Raw genomic sequence first — 12,746 nt, forward strand, 5'->3', positions numbered from 1 at the left:
GTTTCATAATCTTATTCATCATTAAAGCCGCGCAAGGAAAAGGGAAGAACTGAATATTGAAAAACAGAGGAATTTTCAATGTATTTAGACACATTGAGTGGGATGAAAAGTCCCAAAACAAAATATGTGTATTCTTCGTTGAAGGATTGGTTTCACGTGCGAGCATCAAATGCCATCATAATGATGACCATAATGATGAATACAATTATGAAAAAGTAATCCCGCCCACTAAATCACAAACATCTGAATGATCATTCGTGACGTTCATGTCTTGAGCTCAAAACGCACTTACAAACACCAACAAGTGTTTGAAATAACATCCGACTTGGATCTGATGTGGATACCGATCACAGAATGAAGCAGAATTACATTAATTATTTAGTTATATGTTATGCTTACTCTTACGCATACTAATCACTTTCATACTTTATACTTAAACAAATACCAGAGACCGCTTAGACAAATGTCTCATGTGCTGAGAATGTGCTAACCATAAAAATATAAATCATAAAAGTTTAAGAACCACTTCATGGTCAGAATGGCGACCTTTTGAATCACACTTGCGCCAGAGAATTATTGCACCTCGACCTGTATTGGCCGAAATGCTCCATTTGACTTTTCCGACACCGTCTACTCTTCCCTGTGGAACACGGAAGCTTGATCTCTGACCCACTTTCTGTAGATCTGAATTTCTGCGGTTTGAATTTTAGAATATTGAATTTGGTGTTCTGAATTTCTTCTTCATCTTGAAAACTTGAAGCTGTATTTTTTTAAATGGGATATTTACAGTGTAAGAAAAAATGTGCTGTTTGAAAATACATATTTATAAAATTGTGCCATTAAAAAAAACAATTCAATTTGGTTAAATATGAAATGTCCAGGATTGGAGTTTAAAAAAATTCAAATTCAAACCTATTTAAAATACAACGTAATATTTCATTTGGCAAAATCACACTTATAATTCAAATTCAAAAGTCTATAATTCAAATTTACACAATTCAAATTCAAATTGTTTTGGCATATTTCTGGCTACATAAACTGTTGACATGAAAACAAAGCCATAAAAAAGGTTTATCACCCAAACAGCTTCTCTTTGAAAGTTTCTTTAAAAAATGATCTTCAAATACAAAAATAAATCTCAGCATGATCTAACTTACAAGATAAAGCAGCATTTTGAAAGGAAAAAAGGGTCATTTTTGTAAGAGGCTTAAGGGGATAAGAGGTCTTCAGAATTCAATCTCCTTTGGCTGGACACAAACTGCTTGAAATAATGAGTGCATTTACAACTTTAATACAGCACATTTTGTTTCTGTCAATCTATTAAAACAATGACTTAACTGCTCATTTAGCAGGTGCCTCTACATTTCCTTAAAACTGATATGCAAGAAAAATGCAGCAAGATCTTTGCAAAAACATTTTTTTATGTACAAAATCCCTCCTCCAGCAGCAAACATTTTAAAAGCAGTCAACAAATCTTTTTTGTTTTTTTACAAAAAGATATTACATAAAATTAAAATGACCCATGGTGCTGTAACATTGTCTTTGTTTCATTCTGGCTTTGCAGAATATTTTAGAAAATAAAGCTGCAGAAAAATAATATTTCTCAAGTGTATTGGAGTGTGTGTGTGTATACATAAGTCTTTGTGTTAAAAATAGCTTACTTGCTTGTGAACTTATGACGTTTTGTAGGCACAGCCTTCTCCATCCAAGTTTTTCTTTCTGTTACTAAATTAAGTTTAGCTTCATTATCAGTTGATGTTCTCCAAAAATAGTCACAATAAATGTCATCTTCCTTTAACTGGAAGGAGATAAGCTTCTCAATTCCTTTCATTAATGTCCAATGCTTTTCATGCCAGCAGAGGTGATTCAATATCCAGCATCCTCCATCTCTCCTTAGAATGTAGTAAGAAAGATTATACAGTCAACATACAAGCTTGAGTAAAGAAAAAAACACTAATTACTCATTTAAATGTCATCATAGAATGATTAAAGTGATAGTTCACTCAAAAATGAAACTTATCTCATTTACTCACTCTCATGCCATCCCAGATGTGTATAACTTTCTAAAAGTAATAAAAGTAATCCATAAGATTCCAGTGGTTAAATTAAATGTCAGATGTGATATAAGTGTGGGTGAGAAACATATCATTATTTAAGTCCTTTTTATCAAAAAATCTCCACTTTCAAATGCTTCTTTTCTGTTTTTTTTAATTTGTGATTCACATTTTTCGTGGATATCGCCACCTACTGGGCAAGGAGGAGAATTTTTAGACAAAAAGGACTTAAATAATCATCACTGCTGAAAACACAGATTAAACCACGAGTCTTATGGAATACTTTTTTATGTGGCCTTTATTTGCTTTTTGGACCTTCACTTGCATTGTATGGGCCTACTGAAATATTCCTATAAAAATCTTCATTTGAGTTGAGCAGAAGAAAGTCACACACATCTGGGATGGCATGAGTGTAAGTAAATGATGACAGAATTAACATTTTTGGGTGAATTTAAAATCTCTCTAGTGCAGAAGAATGTATTTCATACTTTGCTTGTTTAGAGATCTGTGAACACTGGGGTTGTCATGATACCAAAATTTCAGTAGGATAGTTGATAGTTAGCTACCTATAACATACCAATTTCGATACATCAGCAAACACTAATATGCTAATTAACACTTTTAACTTAAAAAGTTAAATATTAATATTGCCAACATACAGTAGCGGTTCTAGACGTTTGAGGTATGAAAATTAAATAAAAACGTTTGAGGTATGAAAATGTGTAATTTATGTTGTAGAACAAAAATGTCCACGTATCATAAAGTAATGTTTACCACAGATCTTGTTTTACTCACAAGTTCAAACCCCCATAGGATAACTCATGAGGGAACCCATACCGAATTAAACTTCTGGGTTCGTCAAGAAATCGACGTCACGGCTCAACAGTTCTATTATCTGTCAGTCACAGGCTGTACTGCAGATCGCGGGTACCAAATGAATGTACGTTCTGTTTCATTCCTACTGACCGCCAGAGGCAGTATTAAACACTACTGGATTATCGCAGCGCCAGCCAGATAGGTCGAGAGAATATACCAACAAAGTCACACAGTGACGTATGCTGAGCCCTGGAGGTTATAAACCGCAGCCTCTCAGCACTCTGCCTCTTTCGCTTTCTCGCCTGGTTGAGATAGGTTGTTTTTACATAAGTGATAGATTGCGCTGTCAAGTGCAGCTTACAAGAGCAGCGAGATATCGTCCTCACAAGCTGTGTCAGCGCACATCTACGCCACTTCAACGGATTTGAAGTGTTTTTAGCCGCATTTTGGTGAGTTTTCATTCTTTTTCGTCGGTAACACTCTGTGCCTCTCAGTGCTATCCGGTGGCTGGTGTTTTCTGCGCTATAAGTTAACAGTCTCCCGTTGACATTTTCATTATTCACAGTTGTTCTGAACTTTTTTCCTCGAACTTATGTGATACTCTGCGCCCCTTGGTTCAATCCATCGGCCATTTTAGACATTTATTTATTTTTTCGTGAGATGTTCTGGACATTACCTGTCTGTTCACCCGCAGGAATTATATAATAATTTTTTTTCTGTATTCTGCTTCGTTACGATCATTCTGCTTGAATTAAACCTTACGGTTCTATCCAAAGGTGTTATTAGCAAGTAACTATGGCTCACAGCTCGATTGCCACTGGTTTCCCACTGACTTGTAAGCTGTGCCCTAATAATCTCCTCCCGGACGACGGTCATGACATCTGCCCGTCGTGTTTGGGTGTTCAACATCTGAGAGAGGCTCTCACGGACCCGTGTCTGCACTGCAGTCTTTTACCTATGTCGAACGGCGGCTCCGTCTTGCTGAGTTAGACCCCAATTCAGCGGTGAAACTTCGGGCAGTTGGATGTAGCCCCTTCTCGCACTCAGAAGCGCAGGGCGTCTGCGGCAGCCGGCTCCCCTCCCATCTAAGAGGAGGGCCACATCGCGAGTGATGAACATTCGCGTGTCGAGGAAAATTCACTCTCTAAGGCGGTTTCTGTACTTTCTTCAGAGATGGCGGAGCTGAAACGCCTGCTTCACTTCGCTTCAGCCGGTCACATCTGCTACACCTGTGAAGATGACACAGGAGGATGAGAATGTTCTGAATCGTGGAACCGGGGAAGAGTCAGCTGATTCCCCTCGTTTTCACATCATTCTGACTTGGATGTGCTTTCTACGATTGCTTCTGACTCTTTTTTTCATGATCATGGGAATGCTGTGAATGTTGCGGCGCAACCATCACCTCAGGATGTTTTTGCTGGTTTTCCAGCAATGGAGGGGTCGAGTGGGGGGTCATTCCAGTCATCTGGACAGGCCCAGCCCTCTTCTGATGATACTTTGGCTGTGCTTCGAATGGCTCTTGCTCGTCTAGGACTTGATGAGTCACCTGTCCAATCTGCCCAAACCAATGTCTTTTTCAGGCAGGCCACAGCTGCGACTTCTTTTGCCATGCCACCATGTAAAGATTTTGTGGCCGAGTTTTCAAATGCCCTCACTGGTTCTGGTCTGCCTAAACGGCGCTCAAAGATTGCTCGGACGTTAGCATCTATGGCTGAAGCAGATTCCATCGGGGTGAGTCGTGCTCCAGAAATAGAGCAGCCTGTTGCAGCTTTGGTGGTGTCTCCTGATGAGGCTCTACGAGGGAATGTGCGATGTCCCAGTGCGCAATGTGGTCGCACGGATTCATTCCTGAAAAAGGCATACGAGTCTGTTGCTTACATAACTCTTGCACAAAACACAATCTGTCAGTTACTACTTGCTGCTACCAGTACGCTAGAACCAGCAAATGTTGATCCCTCAATTTCACAGTTTCTGCAAACGGCTCTTTTGGCAACGGGCCACGTAACCCGCGAGCTGGGTAGTCTTGCAGCCACGCTTCTGGCAGCCAGCCGCCAAGTGTGGCTTGCCCAAGCACGGCTACCTGAGGCTGCAAGAAAACCTTGAGAGATCTTCCATTTGTTCCCGGGCATCTTTTTGGTCCTAATGTTCCGGAACTTTTGGAAAAGAGGGTAAAGCTGTCTGAGGCCACTCGTCAACTGGCGCAGGTACAGCGCAACCCTACCTTTAGGATGCCAGCAGGTCAGACCCGACATCGCTATGCCACACCGGAGCCATATTTCCGCCAGCATGCTATACCTCAGTCACAGCCCCCTCAAAGGCCTCGGGCTACTGAGAATGCTAGAGTTTTTCGGCCACCTCATCGGCATTTGCCAGGAGGACCCCGTCAGCGCTCCCCCCGCGACCACTAAAAGTCGCACACATAAAGCCTGAGACACACAGGCCGGCGGTCGATCGTTTTTCAATAGAACAGATAGAGTACTGGAGGACCAACACCGGGTCGGGATATACTCTACAGTTCCGACGCCGGCCTCTCAGATTTTCAAGAATCGTTCCTACGGTTGTCAAAAATGCAGTTTGTTCAATGGCCCTCTCTCTGGAAATTCGTTCACTGTTACAGAAGGGAGCCATAGAAAAAGTTAATCCCCTAGTTCAGGAAGAGGGGTTTTATTCAACATATTTTCTTGTTCCAAAGAAGGACGGTGGTTTCCGCCCAATTTCTCGATTTGAGGCATCTGAATTTGTTCCTGAAGGTCCTTCCTTTTCGAATACTGCGCACAGCCGACGTTCTTCGGTCTGTGGCAGCAGACGATTGGTTTGTAAGTATTGACCTGAAAGATGCATACTTTCACATCCCAATTGCTTTTCATCACAGAAAGTTTCTGCGTTTCAGTTTCCTGAGTCAAGCCTACCAGTTCAAGGATCTACCTTTCGTGTCTTCACAAGGTGTGTGAGCGCAGCTCTGTCTCCTCTTTGGATGAGAGGTATGCGTATTATGCCTTATCTGGACGACTGGCTTCTTTGTGCCCCCACAAAACAGCAGGCTGTGCAAGACTCCAGACTGCTTTTGAGACATGTGCAGAAGTTGGGGTTTTCAGTGAACGAGAAAATGAGCTGTCTGAATCCAACACAGACCACTATGTTCATAGGAATAACCCTGAATTCCTGCCTAATGTCTGCCTCCCTGTCTCAAGAACGTGTGACGAACATTTCGCCCGGTTGTCTCTTTACAGTACCAGGTAGTCCTACGACTAATAGGGATGTTAACTGCTGCTACAGTGGTGAGGTTTACTCCACCTCAGACCACTTCAGTTGTGGAACAACAGTTTGCAACTAGATCCCAACAGTTCCCACCAAACATCGCCATCGACTGATTGTAATTTCTCACCGTTGCTTACGGGCGTTGAGGTGGTGGAGGCAGGTGGAGTTGTTGAAGACAGGAGTGCCCCTGGGTGTGGTTCCCTCTCGACGGGAGTTGGTCACGACCAATGCTTCCCTCACAGGGTGGGGGGGGCAACATGGAACCAGAGGGGTATTTGCGGGCGCTGGACACCGACCCAGACCACAGAACATATCAACCTTCTGGAACTACGTGCAGTGTTCATGGCATTAAAGTATTTCATGCCAGTCCTGGCAGGCCGCCATGTTCTCGTTCGGTCCGACAATACCTCAACAGTGTTCCATCTAAACCACCAGGGCGGCACGAAATCCTGCAGGTCTCTACAGCTTACGCACGAGATCCTGACATGGAGCCAGCCGTGACTCGCTTCACTGAGGGCAGCTCATATTTCAGGAGCATGCAACCAGCCAGTGGATGCTCTTTCCAGGGATCTGGTACATCCAGGAGAATGGAGACTTCATCCAGATGTTGTGCAGGAGATCTGGCTTCGATTTGGAAGAGCAGAGGTAGATCTTTTTGCTTCAGAGATGACCACTTACTGTCATCTATGGTTCGCAAGGACAGAAGTGTCCAGCCCCTTGGGCCAGGATGCACTGTCTCACGAATGGCTGAACTGCCTACTATATGTGTTCCCACCTATCCCTCTGTTATGGGAGGCGTTACACAGGATCTCCCTGTGCAAGCACAGAGTACTATTCGTGGCACCACGATGGCCAGCCAGACCATGGTTTCCTTTGTTGCTAAGACTTCTGTCAGGCAATCCATGGAAGCTTCCCCCCAGGAAGGACCTCCTCTCCCAACTGGAGGCCAGCGTCTGGCACTCAGATCCAGCTCGCCTGCAGCTTTGGGTCTGGCCATTGGGTTAAATCCTTCTCTGGAAGATTGTAATCCTGCGGTTATTCACACAATCTCCAATGCTAGGGCTTTTTCCACACAACAGATCTATGCTGGCCGTTGGAGGCTTTTTTCTGCATGGTGTGAGAAGTAAGGGCTCGATCCTGCAACATGTGGCATTCTGAGGATCTTAAGTTTTCTTCAACATTTACTGGAGGAGGGCAAAGCAGTTTCCATGTTGAAAGTGTATGTCGCTGCTATTTCTGCATATCATGTTCCAACTGATGGATCTTCTCTTGGATCTCACAGTCTTGTCTGCAGTTTTCTGAAGGGTGCACGCCGTCTTAAGCCTGCTCGGAATCCTCACTTTCTCGTGTGGGATTTGCCACTTGCGCTTGCATTGCTTTGCTCATCCCAGTTTGAGCCCTTGCAAAGCATTGACATGAAATGTTTAACCTTGAAGACTGCCTTTTTGTTGGTTATTGATTCTGCGAAACGAGTCAGTGAGTTGCACGCACTGTCTGTTAGCGAATTGTGCTTGCGTTGGTTGCCGGATGACTCCGGGGTGGTCCTACGACCCAATCCTTCTTTTCTTCCAAAAGTCCTTCTTCCTCAGTTCATTAACCAGCACATTGAACTGGCCTCTTTTCAGACTTCTTCAGGGTCTGATTCAAGTGCTCAACTTTTGTGTCCTGTTCGTGCCTTGAAGTGTTATGTGGACACCACTGCTCAATTTAGACAGTCAGACCAGTTATTTGTCTGCTATGGTGGTGTGAAGAAAGGTGCTCCAGTGTCGAAGCAGAGGTTGTCAAACTGGATAGTGGAAACTATTATACTTGCTTACAAGGCAGCAAGGCAACCATTGCCCTGGGGGCTAACTTGCCATTCCACTAGGGCCATCTCATCTTCATGGGCTGTTTTTAGAGGAGTTTCGTTAGCGGACATCTGCACTGCCGCTACCTGGGCTTCCCCATGCACGTTTGCCAGGTTTTATAAGGTCAACGTTACTGCTCATCATGCTGTGAGTTCTGCAGTTCTTCAGGAGCGGCCTTAATTTTTCAACAGGTCAGTGGCATTCCTCATGACTATGTTGGTATGGGTCATCCAGTAGTGTTTAATACTGCCTCTGGCGGTCAGTAGGAATGAAACAGAACGTTAGTTACACATGTAACTGTGGTTCTGTGAATTCCGGATGACCGCCAGAGTTCTTGGTCACTCGGAATGCGTGAGAAAGGTGTACCGAGGCAGAGTGCTGAGCGGCTGCGGTTTATAACCCCCAGGGCTCAGCATACGTCACTATGTGACTTTGTTGGTATATTCTCTCGACCTCTCTGGCTGGCGCTGCGATAATCCAGTAGTGTTTAATACTGCCTCTGGCGGTCATCAGGAATTCACAGAACCACAGTTACATGTGTAACTAACGTTTTCACACCTAAAACGTATTTACGCTAAAAAGCGAGATGGGGCACACGAATAGAGCAAACCACGGGTGTACTGATGCGTGTTTTAATTAACAGTTAAAGTTATTTTAACTTAAAAAAGCATCTTAAACGTTCCCTTGCGAGACAATGAAAAAAAAACAACAACAAAAAACGGCGCGGCGCAACGTTCAAAGACGTCCGTCTAGAGCATGTTTACATAGCAAAACAATTGTACCGGCACTCGATACAGCTAATACCAAAACTACAGTTTTATTACATTTTAGTATCGACTTGGTACCTAGGTACATACATTTTAAAACCCCAGTGAACGCAATGTTTACAATAATATTAGTTAATATTAGTTAGTCTCTGTCCGTTAGAGGCCACAACATTTACAAAGCAACAGGAAGTAGCCCACCTCCTCTTCACTTGCCCTGCTGGTAAGAGTATGTTGTGTGGTCTGTGTGCGTCTCCATGGTAACCTGCTGCTGTTGGACGCAGTTTTCCTGCAGTTTCATGAGGTCAGTGTTACTGACAATAAATCACAGTGAATCAAGCTTTGACGCACTTCAAATAATGAATCACTGTAATGTTTCGTACCTCAGTAACATTTGAGGGAGGCACTTGGGCGTATTGTGGTATGTAGGTCCCTTGCATAGCTGTGTTTGCAGGCATATACTGAGGACAGATAGACACATTTTTAGACATAGTCTAATAATAACCATTTATCTGACAAATATTTTAACGTGGTATAATATTTTCCTCTCAAATGATGTTTGCAACAAATTCCCTGAGGAGAACATACTGTGCCAGTGCTGCCCAGGGTTAGATGGCTGAGCTGCTGTGTAAGAGGCATTATGGCAGTGGGCTGGATGGTCATGGTGTGATCCATTGTGGGTGTGAGGACGGTACCCTGTGCACAGGGGAAGGAAGAAGAACGTTTGACATATACAGATGTTTTAGGAGGTTGTGCTGAGGAAATGGAGCACGTCATGTTACTTACTGTGGGCTGCATGAGGTAAGACTGATGATGATGTATCCAGGATGGATTGTGTACCTAAAAAAATTTATAGGTCATCAAAAGCATCTGATATTGCAGGTTTCATGCAGTACTAGAGGTTTACACATCAAAGTAGTAATATAGGGTACCACCAAAGGAATCATACCTGATAGGTGGATACAGGTGAGTGCATGTATGGAGAGATAGAAGTCTGGGCAATAATTCTGTTTGGACCGATGCTGTAGGAAGGAGGGAAAAACCTGCTGGGGGTGACACAGATACACATATTTTTTACAAGAAGGCACAGAGTGCAACTGTGAAGCAATATTTCCAGTTTTGAGAGATAAACTCTGAACAAACCCATTTTGTAAAGCAGGGGTAGGGTCATATGTTAGCGTCATCCCACACTGTGCATGAGAAAAAGAGAGAGACAGTCAAGAATTAGCCTAGAGAAAACTTAAAGGGGGGGAATTCACTAAGAATTTATTGTGGTTGCTGATAGCAAGGTTTATTTGCACAAGCTGTCTGTGTTGTTTTATCACACAATTTTCTAAAGGAATTATGGAAATCAGTAGGGATATCATAAAATATTGATATATTGATTATTAATCGTCACGTTATTTTGTCAATATATTTTTGAGGCATCGATATATTAAAATGTACCAACATTTAAATTAGAACCCCAATTGGTGTGCTTTCCAATACACTCAGTTGGCCTCTGTTTAACAGTCTGGTATAATAGCATTGGGAGACCACAAGAGGGCGATATACCATTTACTTAAGCGCACACACAAGATGAGCTGAAGCGCGTGGTAGTCCACATTTTTTACTACTTCAAGAATGAACAAAGTGACGATGAGTTTGCAGGTTAGTGAAACTGTTGTAACAGCAAACTGAATGATTAGAAATGGCAATGTTTATGCAATTTCTCTGTATATAGCCTAGAATAGGTCTTTCAATCAAGGCTTCAAACCACAAAAATACATACCTGTAACTGAAAATACATTGCGCTCTATGAAAGATGTTCACAATAGATCATCCAGTGATGGCTAGAGTAAATAATATTTGTTTGTTGATGCTGAGCATTGGTGGTGTGTGCATACATTTTGAAAAAAATAAATAATTGTTTCTAATTTTAGAACGAGCCATGACATCTGCCAGACACGTCTGGTGTGCGACCTCCTTTAATTTACCCTGCCGCTCACACTTTAGAAACGTTGTGTTCAGAAATATGTCTGAAGAGACAAAGACTATTGTGCAACGAGCAGCCCTATTTATTCCTGAAAAAAATCATGAAAAAGGCATCGATCCCAAACCTAGAAATCAGTCAATGGTGCAACACGGGCAAAAATTTAGGCTTAGTACACAAACATATCTTTATAGTGGTACTGCAATGTTAATTACACTAGACACATTTTTTTCTAATCCTAATTTAGATACAAATGTGTTTTGAGTTGAAAAGAATGTCAATTACATAATTTAAATTCAGTGATATTTCAGTGCATTTAGTGCCTGGTAAAACATGTTACATGTGGTTACATGTTTTTGCTCTGAAATACCACGTAAAAAAATGGCACAACTAGTTAATTTGTCCCTTGTGTCAAGTAGCAATGATGAAAAGCAGCTCTCTCACAGTCTCGCCATCTCTTGGCCATTGTCGCCCATTCTGGTGATATTTCCCCTGATTCTGACGCTTCTTCTGTCCACCATCGGCAAATTTACACAGTAAGGGTTCTGTAGGCACTAAACAGAAAGATAATTTTAGCCAAAAGCTCTAATGTTTTTTTTTACTGTCTTGAACATTAAGTCAATCCACAAAAAGAATAAAAAATAAAAAAATACATCATTGAAGATGTAGAGTATTACCTGCTACTCCAGGAGGAGACTTTATGTATTTGCCATTGAAATGTTGAATGATGGCCTCGCATTTCTCAGTCGATTCCATCCTTTCAGAGATTGCAAATGCATTATTAATTTAATATTAATGATAATAATGTCACTTGAGGCACCAGAGACAGTGAGGCATACCTGGCAAAACCCACTCCACGACTGGTGCCATTAGCGTCGCGCAAGATGCGTGTGGAGATGACTTGACTGAAGGGCTTGAGCATGCTCTCTAACTCTTGCTCATCCATAGATAGAGGCAGGTTGGAGATGTACAGATTGGTTGGGTCCTGTTCCTGTTGCTGCAGAGGTCAGGGAAGAAAGGGGGGGATATAGAAAGAAAGAATAAAGAAAGCGATAGTATGAGATCACCATGATAAATAAGGTTATAATATCCTGAGCCTTAAAGGGGTCATAACATGGAGAATCAAATTTAACTTGATATTTAGACATATAAGCAGTAACTGTACTATAAAAACATACTGTACATTTCAGAACTTCCTCCCCAGTCTAAAAATAGCATTTATAGTTGCCACCCTGTTGAAATGTCTTGTTGTGAAATCTGTCTGTTTGTGCCGTGACGACACATTGCTCATTTGTATTTACACATCCCACAACATGCACATCGCACCCTTGGCCCCGCCCACTGGCGTGCAGATCAAGAGAGCAGGCCTTCCATGGCTAATTATTCCTAACGTAACATCAAGGGGGACCAATCTGGACTATTTTGAATGATTTTGAATATAAACATGAACTACACAGACTCTTTGACCACTTGATACTTATTTCGGGCTGCTTTTAAAAGACGTGGTGTAAAATTACAACTCTGAAGAGAAGCAATTCTCTTTCATTCAGCTGCTGCCTCTTGTTATTTGAGCACAAACGTGTCATTGATGCGTTCTTTCACCCATCTGTGCTATTTTTAATTGTCGGTGTATGTAAACATAGGACGTCTTTGATGATGGACGCGATTTCGCAATGTGCACCTCAGTGCTCCTACATTATGTGTGCATCATTTCACCTTTCTTTGAACTATTATGTGTTGTTTTTTCCACCTCATGTCACCATGGACTGCTTGTAAACAGTCATAATACAATTCAAGCTTTGCAAAGGAAGTGTTATTGAAGGATGGGGCAGTTAAAAACACTTCAAAAACATAAGTAAAGCATTTCATTCATGAATATTTCAAATGTCATGAATGTTTGATAGATTATGGTGCTGAGTGTTAACAGTTGTGCTTGAGATGAACAGTTAAATATATTCAGATGCAATATGTTGAATGTGCATTATGCGTAAACACTGAAATTTTGTTTTATAATGTCGAGGTTCATTCTCTTCCA

General features: G+C 42.0%; 1 protein-coding gene across 2 annotated transcripts in view; it reads right to left on the minus strand.

Moving 5' to 3' along the window:
- Window positions 1–610: 610 nt before the first annotated feature.
- LOC127619290 (RNA-binding motif, single-stranded-interacting protein 2-like) overlaps window positions 611–12,746 on the minus strand; it is a 48,416-nt gene continuing 36,280 nt past the window's right edge. The window contains exons 5-14 of one of the 2 annotated variants that reach the window (XM_052092152.1): window positions 11,551–11,708; window positions 11,389–11,468; window positions 11,156–11,265; window positions 9,883–9,929; window positions 9,689–9,782; window positions 9,526–9,579; window positions 9,328–9,435; window positions 9,123–9,200; window positions 8,941–9,028; window positions 611–1,892 (exon numbers count right to left, since the gene is read on the minus strand). In XM_052092152.1, coding sequence (XP_051948112.1) covers window positions 8,948–9,028; window positions 9,123–9,200; window positions 9,328–9,435; window positions 9,526–9,579; window positions 9,689–9,782; window positions 9,883–9,929; window positions 11,156–11,265; window positions 11,389–11,468; window positions 11,551–11,708 — 810 coding nt within the window. In that variant the 3' untranslated portion in view covers window positions 611–1,892; window positions 8,941–8,947. Of the gene's footprint in view, window positions 1,893–8,940; window positions 9,029–9,122; window positions 9,201–9,327; window positions 9,436–9,525; window positions 9,580–9,688; window positions 9,786–9,882; window positions 9,930–11,155; window positions 11,266–11,388; window positions 11,469–11,550; window positions 11,709–12,746 lie in introns of both variants that reach the window. The other variant, XM_052092151.1, reaches the window with a different exon arrangement.

Source organism: Xyrauchen texanus, chromosome 25 (genome assembly GCF_025860055.1).
Source record: "Xyrauchen texanus isolate HMW12.3.18 chromosome 25, RBS_HiC_50CHRs, whole genome shotgun sequence".
Taxonomy (NCBI): Eukaryota; Metazoa; Chordata; class Actinopteri; order Cypriniformes; family Catostomidae; genus Xyrauchen; species Xyrauchen texanus.